This window comes from Mustela nigripes, chromosome 16, assembly GCF_022355385.1.
Source record: "Mustela nigripes isolate SB6536 chromosome 16, MUSNIG.SB6536, whole genome shotgun sequence".
NCBI classification, from domain to species: Eukaryota; Metazoa; Chordata; class Mammalia; order Carnivora; family Mustelidae; genus Mustela; species Mustela nigripes.
The window spans coordinates 568,891-580,432 of record NC_081572.1 but is presented as its reverse complement, the minus strand read 5'-3'; the positions used below and the strand labels follow the sequence as shown (position 1 = coordinate 580,432).

Below are 11,542 nucleotides of genomic sequence, written 5' to 3'. Positions count from 1 at the left end.
GCCCGACCTCGCTCCCCGGGCCCCGGGGCCACGACCCGAGCCCCAGGCCGACGCCTCTCCAAGCCGGTGCCCCGCACGCAGAACCGCTCGCGAACGACGACGCTGACGGAGGTGGGCGGTGCCCGGAGGTCGCCGACACCGGCTCGGGGCGGACGAGCCCCTGCAGCGCTCGGAGACGCGGGTTCACACGTGCAGCGGACGTGGCTCGGGCCTGGAAAAGACAGATTCTGCGCGTTGGGTCCGGAGAGTCCGCGCAGTCCCGGGACAGCGTCAACCTCCGGAACAACACCGCGGGCTCCCCCGCCAGCGAAGACCGGCGCTCGGGGGAGAACCGCGTCCGCAGCACCGGCCACGCGGCTACCGCCGGAACCCCAGGCACGTGCGGACGGGCAGCGCCGCGGGCTCTTTTTATAGGGTGGGCGGGGTGGGGCTGTTGTAAACAGAAAGTCCATTGGAGGGAAAGGGGAGCTGGAAGTATAGTGGCTTCTCATTGGCTGGACGATGGCCCCTCCCCATTAGATGGGTGGTGACGGTCTCTCATTGGCTGGGCTGTGGCCAGAAAATTGCGGGAGGAAAGACCGTTGGCTCCCGGAAAACCTCGCCGCAGGCACGTAGGCGGCCTGCCTGCTCCCTCTCCTCCAAACCACCAGCTTCCTTCCTTCCAAGCAGGCCTGGGTCACGGGGTCCCCCCTGACGGGCCCCGCTGGTTCGGAGCAGGTGCCTGAACAGGAGCCTGCCTCCCCACGTGGCCTCCGCAGGGCAGCGCCGAGGGCTACGTGGGGTGCGGGGCGAACGCAGGAGGGCTGCTCTTCGGTTTTGCTCTCTCCGTACTTACTCCAGCTGTAGAACGTGCATCGGCACAGCCGCGCGCGCTGCCCGTGGGTCGGTGTGCAGAGCCCCAGAAGACCGCCCGAGAGCAGCGCACGACCAAAAGCCATACTTCATCAGTCGGCCTCAGATACCCTCTGCCTGTGGCTCCAAACCTGACCGGCATCAGAATCGCCAGGCAGGTTTTGGGGGTTTTAAATTTTGTTTTGTTTTTAAAAGATTTATTTATTTATTCGGCAGAGATCACAAGTAGGCAGAGAGGCAGGCGGGGCGTGGGGAGGGGGGAGCAGGGTCCCCGCGGAGCAGGGAGCCCGATGCGGGGCTCGGTCCCAGGACCCTGGGATCATGACCCCAGCCGAAGGCAGAGGCTTTAACCCACTGAGCCACCCAGGCGCCCCTTACCTGGCGGGTTTTTGAAACAGAATGCTGGCGCCTGTTCCCAGTGGTGCGTGGGGTTTAAAATTTAGATGGTGGTCATACTGCTGGCCAAGGAACCACGCTTTGAGCCCATCTGCTCTAGCTGCAGCAAATCTACACTGTGTCTGAACACAGCAGGCTCCTCAGACGGACCCCTCAGCTCGCATTCTATCTTCTTGAAACGCACTTCCCCTACACGATCTTGAAGGTTTATTTGAATTGTTAATACCTTCTTTAAGTCCTTCCTGCTTGCCGCAAGCCTCAGAATTTAGGTAGAACTGAGAGGATACCCAGGAAATTCTACTTTGCATTACATGTATTTGCATAATTTCACCTTTTCTACTGGATCATAAGCCATTTAAAAATGAAGACTGCACTGGACTTTTACAAAGGTTAAGTGCGCGAACAAGTGACAGTTAATTTGGTCAGAATCCTGCTAAATATTGGTAATAGCAAGACTGGAAATACAATATCCATAAATAGGGGACTGAGTGAATAAAATTGTATGTTGTTCCAATTATCAGTGCATTCTATCTCAGCTCTAAATTCGAACTTCATTGCGCGATCCCTGAAAATGGATCTGAGCCCTCTATTTTTTGTGCGCTCTCTGGCGTGATGCTGATCTTTGTCAGTAGAGGGTGCTGGAGAGACACTGCGGGAGGAGGATCCTCGGCTTCTGGCTCCTGCAGCTCCCAGGGCTTCTGCGGCGCCCGGCCCTTACCGTGCACACTGGCCAGCATAACCAGTATCCACCAGCTTCTCCTTACAACCCCCTTGAGTGGTGTTGTAGAAATGTACCTCTAGTGAGATCCCTTGTGTGGAAAAAAAAAAAAAAAACACCTTTCCCCAGCACCTTCTGGATTAGATTTCCAGCAAGTTCCATCAGTGCGACATCTGACTTCTCTGCCACCAGGTGAGCCAAAGGCGGCCTCCTCCAACAGTCCAGATCTCATCCTGGGGCACAGGGTGGGCTCCAACGTCATAGCCCTGATTGGGGGGCTGTGGTTACTCCTTGTTTCTTACTATTCTTGCATTCTTTTTTTACTAGCCAATCCCTCACACCAATCCCCAGTTATTGTTAGTGATTCTTTATATTAAACTCTATTCCAAATTATTGTGTGCTTCCTCTCTCCTGATTGGACCCCACGAGGGAAGGACTATCTCTATATACTGCGAGGGCATGCTCTCCAGCATGTACTGTTGAACCATAAAAGCAAGATGGAGAAACATGCATGAGGTACTGTCATTTAAGAAGGGGTTGTACAGGATGCAAATATATATTGAAATAGAATATGTAAAATGTGGTGGTTTTATTCTGGATAGTAGAGTGAGTTAGCATTGTTAGTCTGAGACTTTTTAATGTATGTAATGTGAGATCATGCAGATGAGTGTGTTAGGTCGGTACTGCTGGGAACCAGGCATTTCAGATAGGAGTGATGGATGTGAGGTCGGTAAGGGCAATTATTCAGCATCCTGTATGCCTAGATTTGAATCAGGACTAGCGTGAGTTCATAATGCATTTTGCTTTAAAAAGTTTCCTCATGCTATCCACTGAAAAGTCCTAGAAACAATGACCAGTGCAGTAGCAATGAGCAATTCTAGCATCCGTTCTGTGGTTTTTAAATACCAATTCCTACTAAAGGAACCAGGCTTTTTGGTGAGAGGACTGATTTCAAGTCTAAAGCAGGAAATGTACAAGCAAATGTATCAAAAAGCAAAAAGACTACTAACATTTGAGTATCTTCTCAAAAGAAAAACGGGATTTGAGTATCAATAAGAATAATTCAAATGAACTGAAAATCTCCAACCATTTAAATCCATAACTCTTTTTTTTTTTTTTAAGTAATCTCCATGCCCAATGTGAAGCCCAACATGGGGTTCGAACTCACAACCCTGAGATCAAGACCTGAGCTACGATGCTCAACCAACTGAGCCACCCAGGAGCTCCCAAAATCCATAATTCATAATGATATATTTTTTTAATTCTTTGTTCACTTTCGGAGGATGCTGAGAAAGGAATTTGGATTTTTTTTTTTTTAACTTATGGATTCATCTTGTCTTTATAAAATTTACAACAGAGTAATCAAATAGTGAATGAGAGGAGTTTCTCATTATGAAAGTATTCCTTGGGCGCCTGGGTGGTTCAATTGGTTAAGCATCTGCCTTCAGCTCAGGTCATGATCCCAGGATCCAGGGGTGGAACCCTGTGTTGGGCCCCCTGCTCTGCGGCGAGCCTGCTTTCTCCCTCTCCTGCCTGCTGTGCTCACTCTCTCTGACAAAGTTGTTTTTTGTTTTTTTCTTTTTTAAGGAGAGATTAGGGAAACCTGGACACTAAATACATATTTGATGAAATTACGTAGTTGTAACTTGTTTTCACATGTGGTAATGGTATCGTGAAAATGTTTTTAAAACAGTAACGAGGAAGGGGCGCTTGGGTGGCTCAGTGGGTTAAGCCTCTGCATTCGGCTCAGGTCATGGTCTCAGGGTCCTGGGCTCGAGCCCCGCATTGGGCTCTCTGTTCAGTAGGGAACCTGCTTCCCCCTCTCTCTCTGCCTGCCTCTCTGCCTACTTGTCATCTCTGTCAAATAAATAAACAAAATCTTTAAAAAACAACAACAACACAAAAACCAGTAAGGAGAAATACACACAAATGACAACCTAAAATTACCCTCTTATTCCCGCTGAAAATGGAGGGAATGGCGCTGACACAGACCTGAGTAAGGCAGGGGTTAGGCCGGAGGCCAATGCAGACCCCGCGGGTTTACCTGTCGGAACCTCCATAAATTAAAACGGAATCAAGAGAGCGTCCTTTGGGTGGGGTTGGGGCGGGCCGGGGAAGCTGCGCTCAGCTGCGGACCAGCGGGAACCTCGCAGTGGCCACTGCCGCCCCCCAGCCGCAGTCACAGCTCGGGGCTGGCGAAGCCACCGTCCAGTCTGCAGCTGCCCCTCCCGCGCCCCCGTGTCCTCCGCGGACGTGGGCTGCTCCCCGCGGGGCAGCCGGCTCGGTCCGGACGGCAGCTCCCCGCTGCCTCCGAAGAAGCCCAGCGTGCTGGTGCGACGGCCGGAGACCACCGGACTCCTCGGGGCCCCGGGCTGCCCCCGGCAGGCTTCCCGCTCCGACCATCCCGCCAAGAGCCGACAACACGCATGTCGTAGCACGTCGGCTTTCACGACCAGGAGTTACCAGCTTCGCCCGAGCCCCGCAGAAACAACTGCGCGTTCCCGCAAAGCCGGCGCCGGACCGTCCCCGCACGTGCCGGGACCGCGGGCGGACTCGACTTCACACCCAGCTTCCCGCGCGCCCCCGCCGCCACGTGGTGCGCACCCGCGCGTGCGCACTGCCGCCCGGCCGGCCTACGTGACGCGCCTCCGGGCGGCAATGGCGGTGGCCTGGCGAAGCCTGTCTCCAGGTCCAACTGACAAACCAGGCGCCCCAGGATAAGTCCTAAGAGGGTCTGCCTGTCCGCCTCCCGGGGAAGGTCTGCTTGTCCGCTCCGGGCCGCCCCCGACCCGCGAGCCGCGGAAAAGGGCGAGATGACCCGCGGGGCCGCCCGGCCGACCGCCGCTCTCCGCCCCCGCGCTCCGATTGGCTTCACGGCCCGGACCGCCCCTTCCTCGGGTTGTCATTGGCCCAGACGGAGAAATGTGGGCGGAGCCGCACCGCCCTCTCTGCGCTCCTACTGGCTTGGAGTTGTGGCCCGCCCCCTCCCGGCGTTCTCATTGGTCGATCGGAGCCTCCGGGGGTGGGGCGGCACCGGGGGTGACTTCAACAAAGGGCGGCGGGCGCCGGGCGTCTGTGACCGAGTCTCCCGGTGCTGCTCTGAGGCCGAGTCCTGGGCCCGGCCTGCCCCGCTCCAGATGAAGTGTGAGCACTGCACGCGGAAGGTGGGCCCGCGCGCTCGGGGCGGGACATCGTCGGGCGGGGGTCGGGGCTGCTCCGGGTCGGGGGGTCAGTCCCGCCGGGGTCGGGGCTGCTCCGGGTCGGGGGGTCAGTCCCGCCGGGGTCGGGGCTGCTCCGGGTCGGGGCTCCTCGGAGTCAGAGGGTCGGGGGTCGTTCCAGCCGGGGCTGCTAGGGGTCAGGAGGTTGGTCCGGCCGGGGTCGGGGCTGTTCGAGATCAGCGGGTCAGGTCGGGGTCGGAGCCGCCTGCGGTCACCGGCCTCCGGGAGACCTGGTGCCCCGTGCTGGCGTCGGGTCCCAGCTGCGGCGCGGTCCCGGGTTCCCTGGCCCCGTGGCCCCCCGGCCGCCATCGCCGGTCTCCAGGATGTGCCGCTCCCGGCGCCTGTGCATCCTCCGGCCGACTCGCCTCCTGTGTGACAGCTGGTTCGGGTATACCGGGTGGAGGGCAGCCGGTAAGCGGCGGCCGCTGCACCTGCCAGATGCCCGGCGCTCCTGCGCCTCAGGTTACACTTCCAGGTGCCTGTAGTCACCTGACATTTGGGCTCACGCTCAGTCTTTCCTGTTCTCTGGCACTTGTCTGTCGTTTCAAGATATGTTTGAAGGCCCCCCGCCCCCGTCCCCGCCAAAAAGCAAAAACCAAAAAACCCCACTCAGAAAAACAAACTGACCTCTGTCACCACTCAGGGCAATCCTAGCGGGCACCGTTCTTGATGTGGATGATGGAAACAATGACCAAAACATGTTTTCTGTGTGCTCACCTGTTTTTAAAGATGTTTATTTATTTACTTATTTGACAGAGAGAGAGATACAGCGAGAGAGGGAACACAGCAGAGGGAGAGGGAGAAGCAGGCTTCCCGCCGAGCAGGGAGCCCGATGTGGGGCTCGATCCCAGAACCAGGATCATGACCTGAGCGGAAGGCAGATGCTTAACTCCTGAGCCACCCAGGCGCCCCCAAAACATGTTCTTAAAGAGTTTTTATACAACTTACATAATTACAGTAAGAAAACAGGAACGTAGGGAGGGCAGGGCTGGTCCTCCTCTCCACCTGGGTAACCCTAGGGACCGTGGTAGCCTTCCACGCTTGCTTCTAGGCTGTAACGGCGTAGAGAGCCGTTCACTGTGGGAATCGGGTTTTTTGGTTTGTTTTTCAAAAAATTAGATCATATAAATATTTTATCACTTTCCCTTTTTTTTTTTTTAAACTTAACACTATACGGAGATCCATTTCCAGAGCATTACTCACAATTCTAGTTCAGCGTAATCTGAATGTAGCAGGTGTCCAGGCTGTCGGTGTTATTTACCTGGCGGTGGAAGGCCACGTTGCTTCTAGTTTTCAGTTACCGCAAGGACACGGATAGGGGAGGGCATGCATGTGTGTGCACAAGTCCAGGTGCTTTTATTTTTATAGAAAAGATTTCTACATATGAGGCTAATGGATCAGAGTGTACACACATCTTTCTAAACTGAGAGTCAAATTAAAAGTACTCTTCTATGTTCCTTTGCTTTTTCAAGGAATGTAGTAAGAAAACAAAAACCGAGGACCAAGAGAATGCGTCAGTTGAAGGACCGAGTCTGGCCCAGGAGAGCGGAGAGGCAAGTAATTTCTCAGTTTCGCGTTAGCCTGGAGTAAATGGCCGGGGCTGTTTTTCTCTTCTCGGAGGGCTCCTGTCCCTGGCACACCACTGCTCTAAGACAAAACATGCTGAAGTGGTGCCCCTGCAGGGGCTGCGGGCATGTGGGGCGGTCATTCCTCCCGTCCAAGAACTAACGAGGCCCTGGGTTGGTCATTCCGAGGCACGTGACCTTCTAGACAGAAGTGCCAAGAGCAAGAGTTCTCAGAATGCGTACACCCAGCCGAAGCCGACTGAGTGAAAAACAAAGGAAAATCGCATCTTCCGTCACTGACTGGAAATAGTGGCATAATATTTAAATCTCCAATTTCTTAAAAGAAAAATTTCACTCTGTAAAATGGGAGTTTGGGTAGGTAATTTATAAAAGAATTCAAATCTCGCGATCCTGTAAGTTTATTTTTCCAGTGGTTTCTTCCCTAACTCCATTCTTGAGGGTTTAAATCCTTCTTAGCTAGCAGCGATGGCTTAAGTTTATTGGGTAGGGGAGGTCACTCTTCCCTTGGAAAGGACTGGTCCTGACTTCACTCGTGGAGAGCTGGCAGCGTGGGAGAAACAGCAGCAGGTTTCGCTTGAGTCTCTTGATGCCAACACAAGGTCTGACCTGACGGAGCTGATCTCATCCCTCGTATACCAGCTCTGCTCTGCTCTGGCAGCTTAGGGCTTGGCAAGCAGCAGATGAAATGGGCACCCGGGGCGCAGAGGCAGAAGTAGCAGGGAGCGCCTGGCGCCTCCCACAGCTGCCCTCTGGCCACATCACCTCGGACAGACCTCTAAACCCGGGAGCCCGGGTTTCCTTATCAGTAACCTGGGGACTTGGGTCCCTTCCCTGTCAGGGCTGTGGTAATGCAGAGATAAGGTATGCACACAGCCTCAGCAGGCGTCCTGCCAGCGTCCTGCCAGCGTGGTGGGCGGCACCCCCCGTAGGGTGAGCAGCTCAGGGGCGTAGGGTGAGCAGCTCAGGGGCGGGTGCGCTCCCCAGGCGGGGGGAGGTGTGGACAGAGTGGTCTGGGGCAGGAGACAGCTCATGGGTGGGGGCAGGTGGCTTAAGGCAGCTAGCGCAGGGGAAAATGAAGGAAAGAACCTGGCAGACCGGGCAGTGGGGGCCCAGGCAGGCCGCGCCAGTGCTGAAGGCAGGAGAGCGGGTGTGGCCCGGGAAGCCGCGTGCAGTTTGCGGTCCAAGGGCACGGAGCTCTACGGGGCTTGGGAAAGGAGAGGGCTCCACCGGAGGTGAAGATGGGGGAAGTGTCGGGCTTGCCGGAGCTGGCACTGCTCTGCCGAGGCTGGTGGCCGAGAAGGGACAATGGACAGTCTTCCCCGGGATACACATGTTTAGGAGACCAGAGGACGTGGAAGGAACAGGTCAGTGGGAAGGGACCGGACCCAGCCCCGAGAGCTTGCAGGAAGGAGAGCGTGCGGTGCATAGTGCACCAGGCGTGGAGGGAGTCCCACCGGGAGCAGCGCGGAGAGCGCGCATGGGCCCCTGGGCCGGGCCAGAGGGCCAGGATTCTCCGCGCAGCGCAGCAGTGTCTGTGTGCCGGGCCACGTGCTCCAGACCCTTGCTGTGGCTGCTCTGGCCCACCCGGGAGCTTGTTGGAAACTCCTGGGCACCATTCAGACCTCGGGAAGCCAGGCTGCCGACTTCCTTGGCGAGGTGTGGGCCTTGATGAGCTCAGCGGGGAGTACAGAGTAGGCCAAGAGCGGAATCCCTGGGGGCAACCCAGAAGGGGACGGAGGGACGGAGGCACCGGGCCAGCTCCTGAGACACAGGAATGTGGATTTCTTCCAGCCATGTGACAGTGCTGTCCTGTTCTCACCCTGGATTGTCATCTGGGTGACTCCTTGATCTCACTGTGGCCTATTCTATCCCCCGCGGCGCCCGGAGCTCCAGGCCTGGCTCTCTGTTGTCCAGGATGATCCGTGTCTGTGTTCGTGTTGGTCTCATGCTGTCATTGTCCCCAGAGAAGCACATGTTTTGGTCTTTGTTGAAGACTCAGACCAGAACACCCTTGTTTCATAGAAGGGAGAATTCCATAAACTGGCCGATGCCAAGATCTTTCTGAGTGACTGCCTGGCGTGCGACAGCTGTGTGACAGCGGAGGAAGGAGCCCGGGTCTCCCAGCAGAATGCCAAAGACTTCTTTCGAGTTCTGAACCTTAATAAGGTAGGGTTCCTGGGCACTTACTGGTTCTGTGGTCTGGGGGCAGGAGGTGGTGGCGAGGCATGGAAGCCTCTGCTGGGGCACCGGGCACGCGTCTTGGCCCTGGCCCCATATCCCTTGCTGGAGTCCAGTCTCTCCAAAGCCCCTGCCCAGGGTCATGTTCCCTCACTAACGTGATATGAGGCAATGTCCCTAGTCTGTTCCTAAAGGCAAGGTTCCGGTCGGATGGTCTTTTCAGGCTGGGGCAAGGCCGTGGTCCCTCCGCTGTCCTGTGGAGCTGTGTCACTCAGCTTTGAACAGGTGAAAGGAAGGGCAGGTGAGCCAGAGGGGCTGAAGCATACCTGGGTTTACCCCTCGCTCCCGGCCGCTCTCAGGAAGCCTGGTCACAGCCGGGCCTGCCTGCAGCAGCGCAGGTGCCCCTGGGAACCCCCCCCCCCCCGTCTTGGTAACAGCCAGTGTGTCAGGGCCAGGCAGAGCCCGTGAGCGGTGTGGGCTGCACGTGGGCACCGCAGCACAGAGGACAGAGCGCGGCGGTGTCGTGCGTGTCTGCCGCTACCCCTGTGGCGTGCTCCTGGGACGTCATCCAGCATTTTTAGGTCACGGTTTCAGAGAGAAATATTGGTCTTCCTGTCGTCAGCAGTGTAGTGTGTCTGTTCCCTTCCTGGTGGTCAGGTTCCCCGGGAGGCCCCCGAGTGAGCGGCAGTCCCCACCTGCTCTTGCTTGTCCTTCTCTGAACAGAGTGGCTTTTGCTCTGCTACTGCACTGAACAGACTCGGCTCATTTGTGGTGCAGCTTAGCTCCTCCCCGTGGCGACAGCTCGATTCAGGCTTCAGTGGGAAGTTTTACTGTTAAGTAGATGTTTATAGAAACTTGCGGTCGATGTGCGTGCCAGTTGGCACTGCTGCTGCAGACGCCGACATGGAGGAGGAGGAGACGGTGATTTCGCGAAACTGGACGGAGGGGAGGTTCCGGGCGGGGCGAGCTGCTCCCGCGGCCCTCGGGGCGCCGCGCTTGCCCTTTCTCCGCTGCCGCGGGCCTGGGTGCTGTCTGCTCCCCCGCTGGCCACAGAGCAGCTCCCTCAGAGAGGGGACGTTTGAGTGACAACAGCGTGAGGCCTGGAGACCTGGGCAGGGCATCAGGTGGAAGGGTTGGAAGCACCGAGTCTGGCTCCTGGAGCTGGGGACAGACGACCCTCTGCCCTCCCCCTTCCGTTAGCAGCGGAGACTCACGATGCCCCCGGCCCCTGCCTCCTCACTCTGCTGGGCTGCGTTCAGAAGCGTGACTTGCTGACAGCGTCTGACCCACGCAGCCCTGTCCTGGTAATCCCGTGTGTGCCCCGAACGCCAGGTTACAGGGTCACGTGGGAGACCTGACGCCGGCGTCCTCACCTGCGTCATGGCCCCTGTGTTGCTGATGAATTGTTCGTGTTTTTCTCGGGAGTTCCTGAGCGGCCACTGTCAGTTTTGACTCAGGGTGTTGATGGCCTTGTTGTTTCATGTTTACACACTAATTTTTTTAAAAGATTGTATTTATTTTTTTGTCAGAGAATGAGCACAGGCAGGGGAAGCAGCAGGCAGAGGGAGACGTGGGCTCCCCGCTGAGCAGAGAGCCCGACGCGGGGCTCCATCCCAGGACCCCAGGATCATGACCCAAGCTGAAGGCAGATGCTTCACTCACTGAGCCCCCCAGGCGCCCCACACAGTATTTTTTTTTTAAAGATTATATTTATTTATTGGACAGACAGAGATCACAAGTAGGCAGAGAGGCAGGCAGAGAGAGAGGAGGAAGCAGGCTCCCTGCCCAGCAGAGAGCCCAATGCGGGGCTCCGGGGCTCGATCCCAGGACCCTGGGATCATGCCCTGAGCCGAAGGCAGAGGCTTAACCCACTGAGCCACCCAGGTGCCCCCCCCAGTACAGTATTTTTTAGAACAGTTTATAGAAGGTGAGAATGATCCACTCCTTAAAAATATCCTGCAGTTTGGGGATCCTGGGTGGCTCCGTCAGTTAAGTGTCTGACTCTTGGTTTCAGCTTTGGTTATGATCTTGGGGTCATGAGATCAAGCCCTGTGTCAGGCTCTGTGGTGAACGTGGAGCCTACTTAAGTTTCTCTCTGTCGCCCTCTGCCCCAGCCCTGCTCTGTCTCTTTCTGTCTCCTTAAAAAGAAACAAACAAAATACATGCATACATGCATCCATACCCCACAGTTTGCCATACTGACCAGGACTGAGGTCCCTGGGGACAGATCTCCGGACACTGTTTCGGTGTCTATGTATTTTGTTCTAATTGAAATGTGTTGGTGTGTGTGTATCTTTAAATTGTTATTGGGTCATTTCAGTTATTTATGGGCCAATATGGTAATATTTATTTTTCCTCTAGAATTACCCACTTTTGTTCATGTGTTCACATTTATCGATAGAATATTGTTTTTAAAAATTGATGAAATCTCTAGCGAAGTCACACTTCTTAATCCTAATTTTTTCCCTTAATTATATTTGCTAGTGCGTGTGTATTCTATCACTGTTTCTTTTTTTTTTTTTTTTTATGTATTTATTTGACAGAGAGAGATCACAAGTAGATGGAGAGGCAGGCAGAGAGAGAGAGAGGGAAGC

At 55.7% G+C, this 11,542-nt stretch overlaps 1 protein-coding gene across 1 annotated transcript in view; it reads left to right on the top strand.

Annotated features, from left to right (window-relative positions):
- The first annotated feature begins 4,772 nt into the window (after positions 1–4,772).
- The window catches only part of NARF (nuclear prelamin A recognition factor), a 19,427-nt gene continuing 12,657 nt past the window's right edge, over positions 4,773–11,542 (top strand). Inside the window, exons 1-3 of the mRNA XM_059380811.1 lie at positions 4,773–5,130; positions 6,657–6,752; positions 10,873–10,875. Of these exons, the coding sequence (XP_059236794.1) occupies positions 4,780–5,130; positions 6,657–6,752; positions 10,873–10,875 (450 nt within the window). The 5' untranslated portion in view covers positions 4,773–4,779. The remainder of the gene's footprint in view (positions 5,131–6,656; positions 6,753–10,872; positions 10,876–11,542) is intronic.